Source organism: Macaca mulatta, chromosome 2 (assembly GCF_049350105.2).
Source record: "Macaca mulatta isolate MMU2019108-1 chromosome 2, T2T-MMU8v2.0, whole genome shotgun sequence".
NCBI classification, from domain to species: Eukaryota; Metazoa; Chordata; class Mammalia; order Primates; family Cercopithecidae; genus Macaca; species Macaca mulatta.
In genome coordinates, this window is record NC_133407.1 from 61,491,261 (window position 1) to 61,514,664 (window position 23,404).

Below are 23,404 nucleotides of genomic sequence, written 5' to 3' on the forward strand. Positions count from 1 at the left end.
CATTAATGGTAGCATCCAAAGACTAAAGGGAATTTAGTTTTAACTCTGCATAGTCTTTTCTGGCAATTAAAAATGATTAGATTTATCTTTTTTCCCTATGAAAGTTAATGAGCAAATGGATCTCAAGCTGTTGTAAGCAGTGTAGTGTTGTTAAGGCTTAGATTTTGTGATCTGAATTAAAATTCAAGTTCTGCCACCTTGTCAGCTTTGTCATTTAAGGTAATTTATTCTTCCTCTAAAAGATAGCATTAAGAATGCCTGCCTTGTTAGGAATGTTGTGAGAATTTTGTTAAATGAGGTATGTAAAATGTTTAGCATGGGATCTGGAACATTAAAAGCATACAATAAATAACTATTAGATTTTTTCAAAAATGATACTAATATTTTTCAGGCAGCTAATGTTCTATTTCAGGAGTGTCTGTCATGTTGTCTGGGAAATATATGGCACATAGAAGTTATTACTTATGTGCATTTGGAGCTCATGAGATCACTTTAAGAATTGCCATTGTATTACCAGATAGTTTGGTTAATTAACTTATTATTTATAATGTAGATTACTTGGTTTATTATTACCACATGTAATTTCTCTTACACCATTATCATTCCCTCAAACATCCAGCTCTTTGAATTGGATAAATCCTTCCTAAGAGATAGATTTCAGTGAAATTGATAATTCAGAAGAAAATTATGTATGACACTAAGGAGTATTTTGAAATTTACAAGGAAGTTTATTTCAAATATATACTTACTGATCACCAGCTGTATTTCAGGCACTCTCCAAAGTGCTAATGATACAGAGATATAAGACAGTGGTTGCTTTCGAAAAGCTCATAGCCTGGTAGAAAAGACAGACAACAGAACGATTAATTAAACTAAAAATGGTAAGTGTGCTGATATGTGTTTCCCCAGGGCATTACAGGAACACAGAACTGGAAATTGTAATCATCAGGAAGAGAGTTAGGGAGAAAATAAGCTAAAACTGGTAAGATTTTCTGGAAGTGATATTACTTGAGCTGAACTTTGAAAGAACACTCATTAGCTAGGAACAGGAAGTTATGGAGACAAAGGCAACATATAGATTTATATGTAGAGTGATATGGTTTGGCTGTGTCCCCACCAAATCTCAACTTGAATTGTATCTCCCAGAATTCCCACATGTTGTGGGAGGGACCCCGGGGGAGGTAATTGAATCATGGGGCTGGTCTTTCCTGTGCTATTCTTGTGACACTGAATAAGTCTCACAAGATCTGATGGATTTATCAGGGGTTTCTGCTTTTGCTTCCTCCTCATTTTTCTCTTGCTGCTGCCTGGCCGGGCATGGTGGCTCATACCTGTAATCCCAGCACTTTGGGCGGCCGAGGCAGACGAATCACAAGATCAGGAGTTCAAGGCCAGCCTGACCAACATGGTGAAATCCTGGCTCTACTAAAAATACAAAAATTGGCTGGGCATGATGGCATGCATCTGTAATCCTAGCTACTCAGGAGGTTGAGGCAGGAGAATCGCTTGAACCTAGGAGGTGGAGGTTGCAGTGAGCTGAGATCACGCCACTGCACTCTAGCCTAGGCAACAGAGCAAGACTCCATCTCAAAAAAAAAAAAAAAAAAAAAAAAAGACAAAACAAGAAATGCCTTTTGCCTCCCACCATGATTTTGAGGCCTCCCCAGCCATGTGGAACTGTAAGACCAATTAAACCTCTTTCTGTTCCCATGTCTTTATTAGCAGCTTGAAAACGGACTAATACAGTACACTGGTATCAGTAGAATGGGACGTTGCTGAAAAGATACCTGAAAATGTGGAAATGACTTTGGAACTGGGTAACAGGCAGAGACTGGAATAGTACCTCCTGTGGAGGAAAATGTGGGAAAGTTTGGAACTCCCTAGAGACTTGTTGAATGGCCAAAATGCTGATAGCAATATGGACAATACAATCCAGGCTGAGGTGGTCACAGATGGAGATGAGGAACTTGTTGGGAACTGGAGCAAAGGTGGCTCTTGTTATGTTTTAGCAGAGAGACTGGTGGCGTTTTGCCCCCGCCCTAGAAATTTGTGGATGATTTAGGGTATCTGGTGGAAGAAATTTCTAAGCAGCAAAGTATTCAAGAGGTTACTTGGGTATTGTTAAAGGCATTCAGTTTAAAAAGAGAAACAGCATGAAAGTTCAGAAAATTTGCATCCTGACTATGCAATAGAAAAAAACATTCTCTGGGGAGAAATTCAAGCTGGCTGCAGAAATTTACATAAGTAGCAAGGAGCCTAATGTTAATCCCCAAGACCATGGAGAAAATGTCTCCAGGCCATGTTAGAGACCTTCATGGCAGCCCCTCCCATCACAGGCCTAGAGGGCCAGGAGGAAAAAGTGGTTTCATGGGATGGGCCCAGGTCCCTGTGCTGTGTGCAGCCTAGGGACTTGGTGCCCTGTGTCCCAGCCACTCCAGCCTGGCTAAAAAGAGCCAATGTACAGCTCAGGCTATGACTCCAGAGGGTGGAAGCCCCAAGCCCTGGCAGCTTCCATGTGGTATTAAGCCTGTGGGTGCACAGAAGTCACGAATTGAGGTTTGGGAACCTCCGCCTAGATTTCAGAAGATGTTTGGAAATGCCTGGATGCCCAGGCAAAAGTTTGCTGCAGGAGCAGGGCCTTCATGGAGAACCTCTGCCAGGACAGTGCAGAAGGGAAATGTGGGGTGGAGCCCCCACACAGAGTCCCTAGTGGGGTGCTGCCTAGTAGATCTGTGAGAAGAGGGCCACCATCCTTCAGGCCCCAGAATCATAGGTCCACCGACAGCTTGAACCGTGCACCTGGAAAAGCCATAGACACTCAATGCTAGCCCATGAAAGCAGCCGGGAGGGAGGCTATACCAGGCAAAATCACGGGTGGAGCTGCCCAAGATCATGGGAACCCACCTCTTACATCAGCGTAATCTGAATGTGAGACCTGGAGTCAAAGGAGATAATTTTGGAACTTTAAAGTTTAACTGCCCTGTTGGATTTCGGACTTGGATGGGTCCTGTAACCCCTTTCTTTTGGCCAGTTGTCTCCCATTTGGAATGGCTGTATTTACCCAATACCTGTATCCACATTGTATCTAAGAAGTAACTAGCTTGCTTTTGATTTTACATGCTCATAGGCAGAAGGAACTTGCTTTGTCTCAGATGAGACTTTGGACTGTGGACTTTTGGGTTAATGCTGAAATGAGTTAAGACTTTGGGGTACTATTGGGAAGGCATGGTTGGTTTTGAAATGTGAGGACATGACATTTGGAGGGGCCAGGGCGGAATGATATGGTTTGGCTGTGTCTCCACCAAATCTCAACTTGAATTGTATCTCCCAGAATTCCCACATGTTGTGGGAGGGACCCCGGGGGAGGTAATCAAATCATGGAGGCCAGTCTTACCTGTGCTATTCTCGTGATAGTGAATAAGTCTCACAAGATCTGATGGGTTTATCAGGGGTTTCCGCTTTTGCTTCCTCCTCATTTTTCTCTTGCCACCACCATGTAAGAAGTGCCTTTCACTTCCCGCCATGATTCTGAGGCCTCCCTAGCCATGTGGAGCCATAAGTCCAATTAAATCTCTTTCTGTTCCCAGTTTCGGGTTTGTCCTTATCAGCTGTGTGAAAACAGACTAATGCATAGAGATAATATATTTTTATTAACATGCATGGCTATGTGACTTTCGGCAAGTTATTTATTTTGTTTCACAAGATTGTTGTTAGTATTAAAAGAAATAATAGACTGCAGCTTCCAGTCACGATGGAGTAACAAGGATCAGATTTACTCTCCTTGAAACAACTAAAAACTTGGACAAAATATTTGAAAAAACAGCTCTCGAGACAGTGAGCATCAAATATGAAGTATGATGATTCCTGAGAGATGGAAAAAATGAGGTGATTCCTATGGTTGCCTCAACTTACCGCCTAGAGAAAGTTTCTAGATCATGCTACAAAGAGGAGAAACCCAGGCAGAGCCAACTGGTCTCCTTGAGTTGAAAAGATGGAGCTGTGAGACCAGGGAGGCCAAAGCATCTGGGATTCACAGAACAAGTTACCAGAGAGGAGTGAGCTTCAGGAGATCTTCACAGGGTGCCCCTTGAGTATGTAGAAGACTACTAATCAGTACATGCATAAGAGGAAACTGAAGCTTGGGAAATAACCACCTGAAATGATTAGTGGGAACAATAACTGGTACGCACGGTTCCTGTTCTCAACAACCTTCATGGTGTTTAAATAGAGTACTAAAAACCATCTTCCCTTAATAGTGGGGGGAAATTTCAGATGTAAAGCTGTTCTGGTCCTGCCTAACAAAGCAGGATGCGAAGGGATCAAACTACTTTCCAAGTACTTCTGTGTCCTAGAACAAAATTCCAAGTCTGCTTATAGGAATACAAAAATATCTGGCACTGACACAAAGAAATGGCTGACATCCTATCAAAAATGACCAAAGGCAAGAAAATATATATTAAAGAGAAAGCAAGAAAATACACCATATGTTAAAGAGAAAAATCACTTTGGGAGGCCGAGACGGGTGGATCACGAGGTCAGGAGATCAAGACCATCCTGGCTAACCCGGTGAAACCCCGTCTCTACTAAAAAATACAAAAAAAAAAAAACTAGCCGGGCGAGGTGGCGGGCGCCTGTAGTCCCAGCTACTCGGGAGGCTGAGGCAGGAGAATGGCGTAAACCCGGGAGGCGGAGCTTGCAGTGAGCTGAGATCCGGCCACTGCACTCCAGCCTGGGAGACAGAGTGAGACTCCGTCTCAAAAAAAAAAAAAAAAGAGAAAAATCAGGTGAAACTGACCCAGGATTGACACAGTGATGGATTTAGTAGACAAGGACATCATTAATAGAGTTATTATAACTGTATTGCACCTGATGAAAGAGCTATACTAGAAAGAGTGAACATGCTAAGTAGAGACATGGAAACCATTTTTTAAAAAAAAATTCTAGACATGAAGACTATACAGCTGAAATGAAAAATACACTGGATGAGATTAGAGGATATGATACATTGTAGAAAATGGATTAGTGAGCCAAAAGACATAGCAAAAGAACTATCCAAAATGAAACTAGAGAGAAAAAGAAGGCTTAAAAAAGAAGAGCATTTGTGAGTTGTGGTACAACTTTAGGTAGCCCACCATACAATATGCATGTAATTGGAGTTGCCAAAGGAAAGGAAAGGAAGCAGCAGAAAAAGAGAAGAATGAGTAATAACTGAAAATTTTCCAAATTTGATAAAAACTATAAACCAATAGACCCAAGAAACTCAGTGAACCCCAAACACACAAAAAAAAGATGAATGAGGCTGGGTATGGTGGCTTACGTCTCTAATCCCAGCAGTTTGGAGGCCAACATGGGTAGATCACTTGAGGTCAGGCCAACATGGTAAAACCCCATCTCTACAAAATATAAAAAAATTAGCCGGACATGATGGCATGCGCCTGTAATTCTAGCTACTTGGAAGGCTGAAGCAGGAGAATTACTTGAACCCGCGAGGCTGAGGTTGTAGTGAGCTGAGATAGTGCCATTGCACTCCAGCCTAGCCAACAAAGCAAGGACTCCGTCTCAAAAAAAAAAAAAAAAGAAAAGATGAATGAAATTACATCAAGTCATATCATAATCAAAAAGCTTTTTAAAACTAGTTGTGGGAAGGAAAATCTTAAAAGCAGAGAAAAATATATATTCATTATTATGCATAGAGAATGCAAATAGGTCTGAAAGCAGATTTTCCATTGGAAGCAATGCAAACCACAGACAGTAAAGTAACATCACTAAAATACCAAAAGAAAAGTTTTATAAAATTTGAATTCTGTGACTTGAGATAATTTCTTTCAAAAATGAAGGCCAAATGAATATTTTTAAAAAGATACACAAAAACTGAAATAACTCATCAACAAATAACCTTCACCACAAGTAATGTCACAGGGTGCTTTTTTCGCATTAGGAAAATGACACCAGATGAAAACCTGGGTTGACATAAGAGAATAGAGAAGGAAATGCTAACCACATGGATAAATATGTCTCTTTAAAAGATAACTTCTTAAAGCATCAACAACAATATTTTGTGGAGTTTATAGCAATATATGACAACAATAACAATAATACTAAGGAAGCTTGGAGGGGAGAAATGAAAGGAGTATTGTAAGGTTTTGATAGTATAGAAGAAATGGTATAATGAAGAGTTATAGCCAATAAGCCAACAAGGAATATAAAATAGCATTATAAAATACCCAATCTAGGCCAGGCGCAGTGGCTCGTGCATATAATCCCAGCACTTTGGGAGGCCAAGGCTGGCGGATTACCTGAGGTTGGCAGTTCAAGACCAGCCTGGCCAACATGGTGAAACCCCATCTCTACTAAAAAATACAAAAAAAAAAAAAAAATTTAGCCGGGCATGGTGTCGGGCAGTTGTAGTCCCCGCTACTTGGGAGGCTGAGTCAGAGAATCACCAGAACCCAGGAGACAAAGGTTGCAGTGAGCCAAGATTGTACCACTGCACTCCAGCCTGGGTGACAGAGCGAGATTCTGTCTCAAAAAAAAAAAAAAAAAAAAAATCCAATCTAAGAGAAGGCAGAAAAGTAAATTGCAGTGTGGTAGATTAATATTACAGTAAGTATATGTTGGTCTGAACATTGCAATTATAAAGCACAGTCTTTCAGATTGTATAATACAGCAAGATCCAACTATATTCTGCTTACTTAAAAAAGTACACTTTAAGTATATAAGGACATTAGCAGGTAAAAATAGTGGAAAAATATATACCAGGCTAAAACGTAGTAATGTTAAGATGTCAGTTCTCCCCAAATTGATATGTAGAGTTGGTTCAATCCCATGTATCCTCCCAGCAGGGCTTTAAATAAAAAAGAAAAAAGGACAACTTTATTCTAAAAATTGGGAATGCAAAGGAGCTAGAAGAGTCAAAACTGCATTGAAAAAGAAAGTTAGAGGAGTTACTCTATCTGATTTCAAGAATTAATACCAAGCAATAATAATCAAGACAGTAGGGTCTTGGCATCACTATTGACAAATAGATCAATGGATCAGAATTAGAGTCTAGAAAGAGACTCATCATATATGTGTATATATATGGTAAATTGATTTTTGAGAAAAATGCAAAGTCAGTTGAGTAAAGAAAAGATAGTCTTTTCCACAGATGATGCTGGAACAATTTGATAGCCATATATAGTACCCAAATAAAAAGGAGTTTAGGTGCATATCTTGCACTGTATTAAAAAATTAATTGAAAGTCTTCATAGAATTAAATGTAAAACAGAACTATAAAATTTATAGGTATAAATACAGGAGAAATCTTTGTGACTTCAGATTAGGTAAAGATTTCTTAAATACACCACCAAAAAAGCCTGATTCCTAAAAGAGGAAATTGGCAGAGTATGGTGGCTCATGTCTGTAATCCCATCACCTTGGGAGACCAAGGCAGGCAGATCCCTAGAGCCTAGGAGTTTGAAGCTGCAATGAGCTACAATCCTGCCACTGCATTCCAGCCTGGATGACAGAGCAAGACCCTGTCTCTTAAAAAGAAAAAGAAAAAGGAGAAGGAGAAGAAAGAAGTAGGAGAAGAAGAAATTGATGGATGGGATTTCATCAGAAGTCCAATTGGACTTTACATATAAAATTTGCAAACTGTATATGAAATAAATTACTTTTGTTAAAGAACTCTGGAAACTCAATTTTGAGAAAACAATCTAATAAAAATTGGCAACAGATTTGAATAATCCATTTTACCAAGGAAGATATATGGATAATCAGTACATGAAAAGATGCTCAACACCATTATTCATTAGGGAAATATGGACCACAATGAGACACCACCACACACCACTAGAATTTTGAAATTGAGAAGACTGACTCTACCAAGTGATGGTTGGAATGTAGAGCAACTGTAACTCTCATACCCTACTGGTGGGAAAGTAAAAACACTTTGGAATAACTTGGTAGTTTCTTAAAAAGTTAAACATATATTTACCATATGACTTGGCTATTTCAATTCTAGATATTTACGCAAGAGATATGAGAGCACATATTTATACAAAGATGTGTACCTGAATGTTCATAGCCCCTTTTATAATAGCAAAAATTGGAAATAATTTGAACCTTTATTGATAGGTGAATGCATAAAGAAATTATGGTATATCCTTACAGTGGAATACTACCTAGCAATAAAACAAAATGAATTGTTGATAGACATAATAACATTGATAAGTTTCAAACTAATTGTATGCTGGATTTAAAGGCCAGATATATTAAATATATACACTTTATTGTAGTTCAATTATACCTCAATAAAGCTGTCTGAAAATGTTTTAGGAAAAGATAGGAGTAACACATGTGCTTAGCACAATGTAGACATTTTAGTAAATAGTGTATCTTTCTTTACATTGTTATTTTGACTCTCTCTCATTATACTGTAAGATCCTGGAAGTCAAGAACTATATCTTTTCATCTTTTTATTCTCAACTTGTAACACAGTACCTTAAATAGAAGATATAGTTTATAAAAGTTTTTGAACAAATGAAGGTAATAAATTTTGGATGATTGAATGTAATGACAAGACTCTGTAAAAGGCCCAGTAGTACTCTAGCACCATTTCCCTATGAGATGTGAAGTTATTTCAACTGTACATTCTTGTACATTCGCTTCAAACAGGAAATTCCAATTACTGTCTTATAAGTAGTTTAAAGGTTATTTTATATTCTTTTTGTATAAAGAAAACATATAATAATATGGAATTGAGGACAATATCAAAAAGTCTAAATGTAATCTTAAATCTGATCTTAATTTTTTTTTTTTTTCTTGAGATGGAGTCTTACTCTGTCTGGAAGCAGGAGTGCAGTGCACAATCATAGCCCACTGCAACCTCAAACTCCTGGGCTCACATAATCCTCCTGCCTCTGCCTCCCAAGTACCTGGGACTACAGGCTTATACTTTTAGTGCAACTAATGGCTGATTGTTTTCTTGTGTAGAGACAGGATCTTGCTTTATTAGGCTGATCTTGAACTCCTGGCTTCAAGCAATCCTCCTGCCTCGGCCTCCCAAAATGCTGGGATTACAGTCGTGAGTCGCCACACCCACCCCAAATGTTGTTTCTCTTGTTTAAAAAAAAAAAAAAAAAAAAAATTGAATTTTTGTGATTACATAGTAGGTGTATATATTTATGAGGTACGTGAAATATTTTAATATAGGCATGCAATGCTTAATAATCATATCAAGGTAAATGGGGTATCCATCCCCTCAAGCATTTATCCTCTGTGTTTCAAACAATCCGTTTATACTCTTAGGTATTTTTAATTTAATTTTCTTTGTTACCATATCTTAATTTTGATTTTTTGAAACATTGCACATCTAATTTTGTTTCCAAGTTTGAGTTCTTTTTAGCTCAGTCACAGTCTTTTCTTTCAGACTTTCTACTTTTCTCTCGTTAACCTCAAAAGTGTTGTTGGCAGATGGAATGGCTTTAAGAATTTCCATAGTGGTGGCCAGGGGTTTAGGGAGCTTAATACAAATAGAAGTGAGAAACATAAACAAATGATTTCAATAGTTTAGTATGTAAACTAGTTTATATAAGGATAGGCTTCTCTCTTATCATTAATATATACTCATGGGTGGCTCAAAGGATTATGCTGGTTTTGAATGTGTGCTTTGGCAGTATTTTGAGAATCTAGACATGCAGTAATTTATAAGGAACTCAAGGGATAAGAATAAATCCAGTCAGGAAAAACTCTAGACATTGAGAATGTTCATCTCCACAAGCCATTATGAGACTGACCTATCATTTGGTTAATCTTAGACGTTTTTGTGTGTGTTTTTTTTTAATTATTTTATTTTATTTTACTTTACTTTTTATTTTAGAATCTGGGGATACATGTGCTTTTTTGTTACATGTTTATTACATGTATAATGGTGGGGTCGGGCTTCTAGTATACCATGATCCACATATTGGACATTGTACCCAACAGGTAACTTTTCACCCCTCACTCCCCTCCCAACCTCCTCTCTTTTGGAGTCTCTAGAGCCTGTTTCCTCCATCTTTATGTCTATGTTTACCATTTGTGTAGCTTGGCTTTCACTTATAACTGAGAACATGTGATATTTGACTTTCTGTTTCCATGTTAGTTCACTTAAGGCAACGGCCTACAGCTTCATCCAGGTTGCTGCAAAGGACATGATTTGGTTCTTTTTTTATGGCTGCATAGTAGTCCGTAGTGTACATATACCACATTTTCTTTATCTAATCAACTATAAGTGGGCACTTAGGTTGGCTTCATGACTTTGATATTGTAAATAGCGCTGCAATAAACATACAAGTTCAGGTGTCTTTTTTATAGAATGATCTCTTTTTCTTTGGGTAATGGGATTACAGGATTGAATGGTAGTTCTATTTTTATTTCTTTGAGATATCTCCTACTGTTATCCACAGCGGTTGAACTAATTTAAATCCCCATCAACTGTTTGAGCATTCCCTTTTCTCTGCATCCATGTTAACTAACGTCTGTTGTTTATTTAACTTTTTAATAATAGCTAATCTGAGTGGTGTAAGATGGTATCTCAGTGTAGTTTTAATTTACATTTCTCCGATGATTAGCAATGTTGAGCATTTTTTTCATGTGTTTGTTGGCCACTTGTATTTCTTCTTTTGAGAAATTTCTGTTCATATTCTTTGCCCAGTTTTTAATGGGACTGTTTGTGATTCTCTTCTCTAAACCTAAGGCTTACAAATGGAGTTAAGTAGTCCAGCCCCATTTGCTCCCACCAAAGGATTATTACTAGTTTTAGCAATTTTAAGCCCTATGTGATACAAATTTCTAGCAGCACTATAGTTTTCTTTTATCCAGTCAAAATTGTGGTATAGTATCTGTACTGACTTTGTTTTCTTATTATTAATAATAGTCAGCTTTAACTTTAATATGGTCTTTAAAAACTTACACTGAAAGTTTACATTATTCTTACTGCTTTTTTTTTTTTTTTTTTTTTTTTTTTTTTTTTTTTTTTTTTTTTTTTTGAGACAGGGTCTCCCTCTGTCGCCCAGGCTGGAGTGCAGTGGCACGATCTCAGCTCATTGCAACATCTGCCTCCCGGGTTCAAGCGATTCTCCTGCCTCAATCTTCTAAGTAGCTGGGATTACATGCATGTGTCACCACGCCTGGCTAATTTTTGTATTTTTAGTAGAGACGGGGTTTCACCATATTGGTCAGGCTGCAGGCTGGTCTGGATCTCCCGACCTCAGGTGATCCGCCTGCCTTGGCCTCCCAAAGTGCTAGGATTACAGGCTTGAGCCATGTGCCCTGGCTCTCACTGCTCTAATGATGTCAACGCTACAATTTATGTTTTAAGGGAATCATATTTATATTCTCTGTGATTCTATTTTTGTGATATTCTTTAATTATGTACTGTTGATGTTGGGTGTTGGGTTTTTGTTTGTTTGTTTGCTTGCTTAAACAATAGAAATATATTTTCAATTTTTTTTTTTTTTTTTTTTTTTGAGAAAAGCTCTGGCTCTATCACCCAGGCTGGAGTGCAGTGGTGTGATCTCAGCTTACTGCAATCTTCACCTCCCAGGCTCAAGCTATCTTCCTACCTCAGTCTCCCAAGTAGCTGGGACCACAGGTGCATGCCACCATGCCTGACTAATTTTTGTGTTTTTTGTAGAGATGGTGTTTTGCCATATTGCCCAGGCTGGTCTCGAGCTTGTGAGCTCAAGCGATCTGCCCGCCTTGGCCTCCCAAAGTGCTAGGATTACAGGCATAAGCCACCATGCCCAGCCTAGAAATATATTTTCTCATTGTCCTGGAGACTAGAGGTTCAAGATCAAAGTGTTAGTAGGGTTGGTTCCTTCTGAGGCCTCTCTTCTTGGCTTGCAGATGGCTGTCTTCTTTCTGTGTCTTCCCATGGTCTTCTGTCTGTAGAAATAGTGTTTTTTAATGGAATGTTTTTTTCTCATTAAGTTTCTATCATATAAAGTACTTGTGACATAATGCTCTTAAACATGTCCCTGTTTAAAATTTTTTTTTGAGAAATCGCTATATTCTGTGCATCTGTATTTGGTAATACTGTTTATTCACTAAGGTATAATTTCTGGTTCTGAATAACAATACCATTTACCAATTTTAGATGAAATTTGTACTGATCCTGGAGTCTAATACATGGTAAAATAACTAAAGCATTAGAAATTTTAGCACGCAGGCCCCAAAGGTATTTTCATTCTAAGCCAGCTAGTATGATAGGTAACTAAAAATGGGTTGGTATAAAATATTTTTTTTAAATTCTATATTCTGTTTCTTTCTTCCTCCTTAATCCTTTCTTTAAAAAATAACTATAGGTAGCAGTCACAATGAAGCCAACATAAATGAGACTGCTTTCTCTTCATTTTCATTTTCATCTCCAACTGAGCTACTTTTTCTGAGCCAGGCAGCTACTGATGCAGATAGACAGGTGGGATGCAGAGGGTTTCAGCCAAGAGGCCTGTGGTGATGCTTTCCCTCTTCTGAGATGAACTCAAGCCTAGAAACAATGGAAGGGAGCCCTCCTGAAAGATTTGAGGAGCAGGTCACTGAGAGGAAAAAGACTACAACCCAAGAATCCTATATCCATTCAACTTATTCACCAGTCACAGTAAGAAAAGGCTATTTGCAGATGGGCAAAAAGTGAGTGAACATTTGCATCTGTACAACCTATTCAAGAAAAAGGCTTGAGCAATAAATATAAGCAAAGTAAAACTATTTATAAAATACGGATTACTTTTAAAAGTTTGATCAATGTAACAATATATCCCCATAGTTGGAGTTCATCCCTATATTTCATAAATAAAATTTAGCAAGTTACGTCTGCATAGGCAAATATTTTTAGAATCAAATTTCATTTACTGGGTCAAGTATGTTATTTTGGACAATTTTTTTTAAATGGAATCAAAACTCTATATGCATTTATATCTGTGTGCATTAATTGATTTTATTTCCTGAGTATCCTAGTGGTTTAGTTAGAATGATCCTGAGATTTGGAGTCAGAGTGTTAGTTTTAGTTCATCATGCAAGTAGAGGCAAGTTACTAAACTGCTGTTATTTCCTGGTTTTCTTTGTCTTTGAAATATGAATCCTGTATTATAAATTGTTGGAATTATTAGTGAAAAATAAATATATCTTAACGGGTATATATATTATAAACATTAGCCATCAAGACTTTCCTAGCTGGGCATAGTGGCTCACATCTGTAGTCCTAGCTCTTTGGGAGGCCAAGGTTGGGAGGATTACTTGAGGCCAGGAGTTTGAGACCAGCCTGGGCAAGATGGTGAGACACCAACTCTATGAAACAACAGAAAAAAGGAGCTGGGTGTGGTGGTGCACACCTGTAGTCCTAGCTACTCAGGGAACTGAGGCAGGAAGATGAGCCCAGGAGTTCAACACTGCAGTGAGCCATGATCACACTACTGCATGTTAGCCTAGGCAACAGAGGGAGACCCAATCTCTTACAAAAAAAAAAAAAAAGCTTTCCTTAGGAATGGTAGTGACTATATCTTCAAGATAATGATTATAGATGTGGAAATGAAGAAATCTTCCAGGGAGGGAGATTTCATGGGGTAGAAGACTTTGACAGTATTGCTATTAATATTTTATTGAATGTTGGGTATACATTATTATGTATATATTTTCTGTCTTAAGTATTTCTTAATTGGTAAAAAAAAAAAAAAAAAAAAAATCTTGCTCGTGAAATATCTTAACCAGTAAAATGTCTAGGATTTTTCTATCAAAAGACACTACTTACAAGGACACTCTGACGTGTATGCTTCCTAATTCTTCACTTGCTTAGGATCTGCTTGAATCTGGCCCATAAAAGTACTGTATTTACCACGTTCTGTACTGGTTTTCATGGTGACTTAAATGCTTGTGAAAAAGTAAAATATTTCATAACCCTGGGCTTGCATTTCTGCATGACCACAATCAGTTGGTGCTGGGTATTAGCTGCTTCCTTTAATTGGGGCATGTGCTTCAGAGTTCTCCACACTTCTCTGTGCTTTCTGATACTAATGTCAAATGTCATTTGCCATTTATCATCATAAATGTGTGCATTAATGGCTTGATACCTGAGACATTTTAGTTTATGACTTTTATATTCAGTAGATATCACAGTCTTCTACTGATACTTTGCTTTGATATTTTAATTTGATGTCACATATTTCCAATACTTCATAACTTTATAAAACATGATTACATACATTTTCCCTTAAACATATGACATAAAGTACTCTTTATTGGTTGTCATCTCCTCCTTCTCTAGTAACCAATCAGTCCTTTTGTTTTACCAAGTAAATATTTCTCAAATCTGTGTTGTCCTGTTTGACCTTTCTGCTATTGTTTCAGCTCAGGCCCTCCTCTCACCTGAAATTCATTAATTGCCACCTAACTGAGCTCCTTGCCTCTAGACACATTATTTTCAATTCATCCTCAAAAATATTGCTAAAGTGATGTATCAAAGTGCAGATATGATCACATCACCCCTTTGTTTAAAGTTTTTCTAAGTCTCCTCATCTTCCATGGCAGGGGTTGGCACACTTTTTCTTTAAGGTCCAGATAGATACTTTAGACTTTGTTGGTCCTAAGATTCCTGCTACAAATAATGAACTCCTATTGGTGAGTTGATCGCAAAAGCCAGTAGGCACTATGTAAACAAATGGCATGGCCTATGTCCCAGTAAAACTTATTTACGAAACCAGGCCACTGGTCCAGGTCTATAGTCTCTTAATCCCTGTTCTGTGATATAAAAGATTCTCCTAGTTTCTCACTTGTCTCATCTACCACTCTTCAATCTTGTTTCCTGTAGGTTTTTCAGAAGGACCATTCAAATTCTTAAACTTTTCTGAGCACAACATCGTCTTTCTATATCCAGTTATTTATTTTATGCAAGCTGGGTTTCCTTTTACAAATAGCAAAATATTCTAGTGTATCACGTAAATTATGAATTTTGAAGTGATAAATGGGGTTATTTTGTTTATTGCAGACAACTTTATAAATATAAGGTTTGAAGTCTCAAGTATGGACAACTGTTTTTTTTAACAGGTCTTTAGTAAAAAGTCATAGTCTTGACATAATTCATGACATAATTTGTTGTTTAATATGTTATCCAAAAATCTCAGAGTGCAGTCGCTGGTAGGAAATTAGTTTAGTTTCTTTTTCTTTTCTTTTCTTTCTTTTTTTTTTAATGAAGTCTCACTCTATTGCCAGGCTGGAGTGCAGCGGCGCGATCTTGGCTCACTGCAACCTCCCGGGTTCAAGCAATTCTCCTGCCCCAGCCTCCCAAGTAGCTGGGACTTTAGGTGCCTGCCACCATGCCCAGCTAATTTTTGTATTTTTCGCAGAGACAGGGTTTCACCATGTTGGCCAGGATGGTCTCGATCTCTCGACCTCGTGATCCACCCACCTCGGCCTCCCAAAGTGCTGGGATTACAGGCGTCAGCCACTGAGCCCGGCTGGAAATTAGTTTAGTTTCATTGTTATCAACTGTATTGAATCAAGGTTCACTGAAAAAACAATTTTAGGACAGTTCATAGGAGTTGGAAGCATATAAGCCAAATTGTATCCTATCTTCATCACCGTTGTTCCTTTAAATTCCAGTTAGGAAAGCAGAAAATTGGTTTTAGAGTCTGACTTGCCTGAAATATTGAACTTAAAGGTTGCTATTTAAATTCTCATAGATTGCTTGCCTGTTTCTATGTGCAAAGAAATAACACAATGTAAGAATATGTTGTTAAATGTGTGTGCTTTGCCTTGTTATTAAATTTCAGTTAATTATGTTATTGTAATTGGTACAATGTTGGATAGTAAGCAAAACTTTTTCCAGGAAAAAAAAATGAAAGCAGCTTATCATTGTTGCATCATATAGACAAATGCAAGATGTGATGGATTTTGATATAAATTATGTTAAAGCTCTTTAAATTTCCTAATATTTGCAAACAAATGCATTCATTTAAAACTCCGTCTATTAAAACTGACCTGTAAATGTCTTGTATGGTTGATTTTTTTTTTTCTTCTTCTTTTTTAGCCACCAGCTGAACAGGCCAAAGCCAGACTACAGCTGGTTCTTGAAGCTGCTGGTAAGTGTTGATAATTAACTTTTATTAAATGAAGAAGTGACAGGTAAACCCTAGGCTGGTAGCATGCTTAGAAATGAGTCAAAAAGAAAACTATTTTTATATATCCTCACAAATTTATCAGATCTAGATTATATGTATGGCCATATATTATCTGAAATATTTATTGCTGCAGTATAATGCTAAGTGTATTGCTAACAGGTCATTCTTTACCTTTTCATTTATAAAATTGGCTTCAGTTTTAGTTTTTTATTTTGACGAAGCCCAGTTGATTAATTTGTCTTTTATGTACTATGGTTTTGGTGACATGTTTAAGAATTCTTTGACTAATCCCAGATTATGATTTTTTTCTTACATTTTCTTTCTTTTGAAAGAAAAATTAAAATGGAGTCTTAAATGTAACATGTAAAACCATAAAACTTTATATTTTATGGCTTTTATTTATATAAAATATAACTTTATATTTTATGGTTTTGCACGTTGCGTTTGAGACTAACTCTTCCATTTTAATTTTTTAAATAAGGTGTAAAGTTTAGGTTGAGATTGTCATTATTCTAAAGAAAATGAGATCAGTGTCATTTAGTAATTTCCCCGGTTACATTGGACTAACTCACTGGACTGTATGTTCTGGATACCATGTACTCTTTAAGTGCTGTATGTGTTATTTCTCAATGGTACTGTAATGCTTTGACTTTGATTTTAGATATCATGTTCACTTGCACGTAGACATTAAATACTTTACTTTTTAAAAACATATAAGATCTATATTTTCTGAGTACTGATATTTTACTTTGAATCTTAATGTGCTCTTCAAAAATGTATATAACTTATTCAAACAATAAGTCGTAATGAGTAGTGCAGTAGTCCTCTCTTACACATGGTGGATATCTTCCAAGCGTCCAGTTGATGTCTCAAACCATGGGTAGTACAAAACCCTGTATCTATATCTATACTTATCTATCATGTCTAATTTATATCTGTATCTGGATACACACATACATATACACGTGCTGTATTTTTTCCTATACATACATACCTATGATGAAGTTTAATTTATAAATTAGGTAAGAGATCAATAATGATAATAAAATGGAACAATTATAATAATATACTTTAATAAATATAAATGTGGTTTCTTTCTCTTTGTCTCAAAATATCTTGTACTATAATCACCTATTTTTGGACCACAGTTGACTGCAGGTAACTGAAACTACAGAAAATGAAACTGCAGCTGCATATAATGGGGGACTACTGTATATATTTCTTAAAATTTTTTACTCTACAGAGCTCATAATTTCCAGCTGGAAAAATTAGAACTCTATTTTAACATCAAAAGTTAATATCAGACCACCAAATGATAGTAGTTATGTTTTTAGGATTCATTGATCAAGAAAATACATATGTGCATATTGATTCAAGGATCTCTTGCATTAGCTCTTTGTGTTCTCATTTAAAGTGTACACAGTCTAAAGATTGGGAAGTCCAGTATGAACGATATACTAGCTTCCTGAATTACTAATAGAAGTAACTTACCATATAGGTAAAAAGATTGACAAGTGTTTTAGTTTTGATGAAGTGTCTCTGTACTCCTCCTTATTACTCTAAAAATAATTTATAGTTTATGTTTTTATCTTATTTGTTTTATCTTTAGAAAACATTACTTACTAAAATTTTGTTGTTAATTTTTTTTATATTTTCACTCAAATAAAATATACTGTAGGATGTCTAATTAATTTGATTCTTTATCATTTACATAATATGCATTTTGCTTTGAAAAAATATTTCCAGCTCATAATTGAGTATTCCAGCTCATAATTGAATAAACCCTTGCTTTGAAGGAAAATATTTATGCTGCCTAGCACAGAAAATATTTATTTCCACAAATGCAATTTTAAATAATTTTATTTCATAGTTTTATTCAGTTTAAAAAAATATTTAGCATGATTTTGAAGTACATTAGAAAATAGATGTGATACTCCAGACCTCACAGTGTATAACTTGCTTATATCCATCTGAATTGTCATCCCTCACATTTAACTTTAACGTTCTAAATTGTACCTAAGGATAAAGAGCTAGATTCTGTGAATTTGAGAAACGTCCAAAATTATGACAATTTTCAATTTAAAAAATTTATTTTGGCCTAGGTCTAGATAAGCAAAAGACAGACCTTAGCTAAATGTTCAGTTTTTTAAGTCACTCTTTTTTATTGAATATTTATGTTGTTCATCTTTTCTCTCTTACCAGTAACACTGTAATGAACATCCTCTTATACATTGTGTTAGTCATATTTTATTTTATTTTAGGGGAGATTTGTTACTATAGATATGAGTTTGTGAGGTCAGAGGGTATTAACATTTTCGGCTGGTCCAAAAGTAATTGCGGTTTTGGCTAAACCTCAGTTACTTTTGCACCAATTTAATAGAATGGCTTTTTGTACATTTTTGCTGAATTGTTTTATAAAGCTTTGTGCCCCTTTTCATTGCCACTGGTTAAGTAATCGTTTTACTAGAATTGCTTTTTGATACCAGTTCCGTGAATATATTGCACCGTATAATATAACATATTATTACACCTTTTTGAAAAATACCGTTTTATTTTTAATGAGAACTTGTGACATAGTAGAGGGCAAGTAGATGGATAGGTAGTGGAAGAGTACATAGGCAACTTACTGTCAAGGTTCTAGTTCTCTTTTTGGTGTTGAGTTTTAAGGTGTTCATTATATTGTTAAAAATAAGCAAATAAATAAGAACTTGAGACCTGTCTGGTAAGTTTTGCAGTCCAGCCTAGTCTCAAGGTTGAGATAAATGGATAGGGAAGTCTAGTAGTAGCCATTGTCACACTGGAGTTCACTTAGGTTCCTAGGAAAAACACCTTGATTTGGGGACCTTAAAAGTGGGCATGGGCAAAGACTTCAGGCCTTATGCTAGATTCTTGAGGCAGGATTAATTTTAGCCTTACAAGCAGCATAACTTGATAGATAAGGTTCATATGTAGATATCCTTCTGATTAGACTTAGTTGTTTACTCTAGCTCTGAGTCCCAGAAGAAAGTTTTATGTTTAGCTATTGCATTGTAATTGATTATATTAGTAAATGTTAATAATGTTACTGGTTTGGAATTAAAATCTCTTTCGAATATTTAGCCATGATTTTTAGTGATGTGACTCTGAAAGTCCATATGAAGGACTAAAATAAGATTAAACATGTAACTATAGGGTGTTATGATTATTATATCAAACAAATTTGAGTCTGAGATTTTATTGTATTTGGGTTAGGATCATACTTTATATGTGCTAAACTATTGCATATTTGTACTTTGGTTCAAAACCTTGAACATTTTATCTTTGACTCTTTTATAGGCAATAATTCACCTAGACTTAATGATTCTGATTTTGAAAAATTTTTTGTATTTATCCCTTTATTGTGTCTCCCACTGCCATCTCTTTAGTCTAGATGCCAAACATTTCGCTCACGGCTTATTCCATTACCTCCTAATTGGCTTCCTGCTTCAATTCTATTACTTCTCTAGAGAGACACTAATGAATAGTGGAAAGATCCTAAGCCTGCCATCACCACTTGCTCTGTAACTTTGAGCAATTTAATGTTTATTGTTTAGCCAGAACAGAGGGTTTTTTTAATCAAATATGACAGATGTGTGTTTTTTTCTAGTTCATTGAGGTGAAATTTACATAACATAAAATTTATTATAATTGCTTAAAGTGAACAATTCAGTGGCATTTAGTACATTCACAGTGTTGTACAACCATCAACTCTATCTAGTTCTAAACAACGCCATCACTCCAGAGTGAAACCCCTTACCTACTAACAGTTTCTCCCCACGTTCCTTTCCCCTAAGCCCTTGACAACCACCATTCTCCCTCTGTCTCTATTTGTCTATTCTGGACATTTCATATAAATGGAATCCTACAATATGTGACCTTGTGTGTCTGGCTTCCTTCATTTAGTATGTTTTGAAGATACAGACACATAATATATCAGTACTTCATACTTTTTTTTTTTTTTTTTTTTGAGACGGAGTCTTGCTCTGTCGCCCAGGTTGGAGTGCAGTGGCCGGATCTCAGCTCACTGCAAGCTCCACCTCCCAGGTTCACGCCATTCTCCTGCCTCAGCCTCCGGAGTAGCTGGGACTACAGGCGCCCGCCACCTCGCCCGGCTAGTTTTTTGTATTTTTAGTAGAGACGGGGTTTCACCGTGTTAGCCAGGATGGTCTCGATCTCCTGACCTCGTGATCCGCCCGTCTCGGCCTCCCAAAGTGCTGGGATTACAGGCTTGAGCCACCGCGCCCGGCCCTTCATACTTTTTTATTGCTAAATAATATGTTATTTATACACACACACACACACACACACAACTTGTTTATCCATTGATGGAAATTTGGGTTTTTTCTACCTTTGTTCTATTGTGAGTACATTTGAATATGTGTGTATATGTACTTGTTTTGAGTACCTGTTTGGAGGTTTTTTAGGTATATACCTAGGAGGGTGATAGTGGGGTCATTTGGTAATTCTATGTTTAATTTTCTGAGAAACCACAAAACATTTTCCACAGCAGCTGAACCATTTTACTTTCCCACCAATAGCAGTGTATAAAACAGTTCCCCCCAATACCTCAACTACACCATATCACACATTGAAGTTACCTATTTGAAAGTATTTGTATTTGGGGGCTTCTCTTTCCCATAATTTCTTTATCTGTAAGAGGGAAAGATAATAACTACCATGTAGGGCTGTTATGAAAATAATAACACATGAAATACCTAGCCCAGAGCCTGAAAAGTGGTAGCCACCAGAAAATGTGTATTTCATCTTGATTTTTGTGGACACCACTGCCAGATGATTCTTTGGTGTTATTGGATCTTTGGGTTGTTGCTTTTCTGGCTGGAAAACTCTGTGTGGCTGCTGCAACAGAGCAGGTAGCAGCACAGGCACCAGCTCTCTGAGAGGCTGTGGCTGGACCAGGCACACTACAAGCAGCTTCCACAACTGGCACCCAGGAACATGGTGGCACCTGGAAGCTTGAAGATCCCGGGAACTGCAGGGTCCCAAGGAGGGAGCCACAGTCCTGGTTCTAGGAGCTTCTGGATCTGAGCTCCCCAAAGCACCACAGCTCTTCTCTCCTTCTCTTTGCCTGCAACATGGTGAGCAAGGAGCATGTCTCAGTCCTGTTTGTGTTATAGCTCTTTTAGCCTCCCTATTCATTGGGTCCTGAGTTCTTGTCCTGCAACCAGGAAGAATTAGGTGCACAGACAAGTGGAGGGTGAGCAAGATGAAGAGGAGCTTTGTTGAGCAATAGAACAGCTCAGAGGGGACCCAGAGAAGGTAGTTCTTTCCACAGCCAGAGTGTCCTAATGAGTGTTCAGCTCCTGACAGAGAGTAGCTCCTCTCTCCTAGACAGGTTGTCCCAACAAGTGTTCAGGACCCAGCAGAGAGGGTAGCTCCTCTCTGCTACTGGTCATCCCATGGTCTGCAGCTCTCTGCAGAGAGAAGGCCCTAAAGTGGATGTCTCCTCTCTGCAGGCAGGTCATCCCATCATGTCTGCAGCTCTCAGCAGAGAGGAAGCCGTAGAGTGGGTGGCTCCTCTCTGTAGGCAGGTCCTCCCCTTGTCTCTGCAGTGCTCAGCAGAAAAGGTAGCCTTTCTTTGCAACTGGTCCTCCCATCTTCTCTCCATCCTCTTTTCTGCTCTGGCTGAGCCCAGGGCTTTTATGGGCCTTAGATGGGGAGGAAGTGCACACTGATTGGTCCATGGGCAGCCATGGGCAGGCCCAGAAAAGGCACCAGAAGTCCCCACTATGGTCCATAGGACTGGCAGCCCAGCTGCCAGCCTTCAGACCCTCTCTGGATTGAAGGTAGAGCCTCACCTGTCCCCTTCTGCCCAGGAGACCTTCTGCCTCCTGCCACCATCCGTGACACCCAGGCTGCTTACAATAAGGGATATCTGCAGGTCAGTGCCCAGCCACCCTCAACCCTCCGCCTCCAGCTTCACCTGTAACTTGTGCTTGTCAGTGCCCAAAGTCTGGAGGGGGCCAAGGCAGCAAAGGGCTGGTGTGTCCATGCTGCCCCATGCATGCAGCATGCACACACCTGGCCAGGCTGTGACAGCACCTGGGCCTGGCCCCAGCCCTGCCCCGAGATTGGAGCAGGTGCCAGGAGCGGAGAGAGGCCAGGCAGCAGGAGCAGGCACCCTCAAGCCTGCAAGGGCAAGGCGGAGGCCTTCCTAAGCTAAGAGTGCAGAGACCTGGGTCCACAGCCTCAACTTGGGGGCTACAGCTGTGCTCAGGAGGGCAGGGCTGCTGCCTATTCCTGGCCTCTATCAGCTCCATGGATCATGCAGCCCCAGCTGTGCCCCTCACAGCCTGGGGTGGGGGTTCCAGGTCCTCACTGGGCCCAGGCTGGTGACTGGGGCAGGAGAGATGTCTCTGCAAGCTCCCCCTGTGGCCCCGGCTCTCAGGGATGGCCCGGAGCTCCTCCTCACCCATCTGGCAGCTCTTCTTGATTAAGGTGGTGGTTAGAGGGGGCCTAGGGCGCCTCCCGGAGTGTGCCTGGCCGTTGGGAATGTCAGGCCTGGCAGTCACCCAAATGTGGGGCAGACAGACCCTGGGGACATGGCCCCAGGCAGCCCTTGGCAGAGCATCCTCCCAAGGTACAGGAACCCAGTGCCCTCAGCAGGGTAGCCGTGCTGCTGGCCAGGTCCTCGAAGTGGGCCCTGCTGGCCCCCAAAGCACAGCCCCAGCTCCTGCTCCCTCCCTGCACCCTCCCTTCCTGCTGCAACAGTGGGCAAGAGCAGCAACATGGTGCCAGGGTCCAGAACCACAGAGGCTCTGGGCGTTGGGGCGGGTCTCAACCAGCCATAGGAGGGTGGAGGCGGCACAGCCAGCTGCCTTGGGGACATGGGGCACAGGGGACCCACTACCGCTATTGCTGCTCCCGTAGCCACTTCTGCCGCCACCACCCATGCCTCCCCAACTGTGGACAGCCCACTGCTGCCATCATTGGGTACCATATGTTAATGCCACCCCTTCGCTCAAAATTACTCAGTGGTTCTCACTTGCTTACAAAATCAGTTTTACGTTTCTATGCTTAAGGTTCTAAAGTTCTGTACAGTGGATCCACAACCTTTTCTAACTTTATCTTCTAGAATTCGTTACTGTGCTTTTTTCATTGGTCTTCAAGTTTCCCGTATTCTTTTCTACCTGGGAAGCTTTGCACATTGTTTTTATCTTCTATAAATGCCTTGTTTCTTCCTTTTCCCCCTCTCCAAACACTTCAAGACTCTTCTAAAACAAGATTTCCACATT

The 23,404-nt window shown here is 38.8% G+C and overlaps 1 protein-coding gene across 15 annotated transcripts in view; it reads left to right on the top strand.

Moving 5' to 3' along the window:
* The window catches only part of RSRC1 (arginine and serine rich coiled-coil 1), a 411,683-nt gene that overhangs the window by 212,627 nt on the left and 175,652 nt on the right, over window positions 1-23,404 (top strand). For all 15 annotated transcript variants that reach the window (XM_077990579.1, XM_077990581.1, XM_077990575.1 and 12 more), the window contains one exon: window positions 16,043-16,094. In XM_077990579.1, the coding sequence (XP_077846705.1) occupies window positions 16,043-16,094 (52 nt within the window). The remainder of the gene's footprint in view (window positions 1-16,042; window positions 16,095-23,404) is intronic.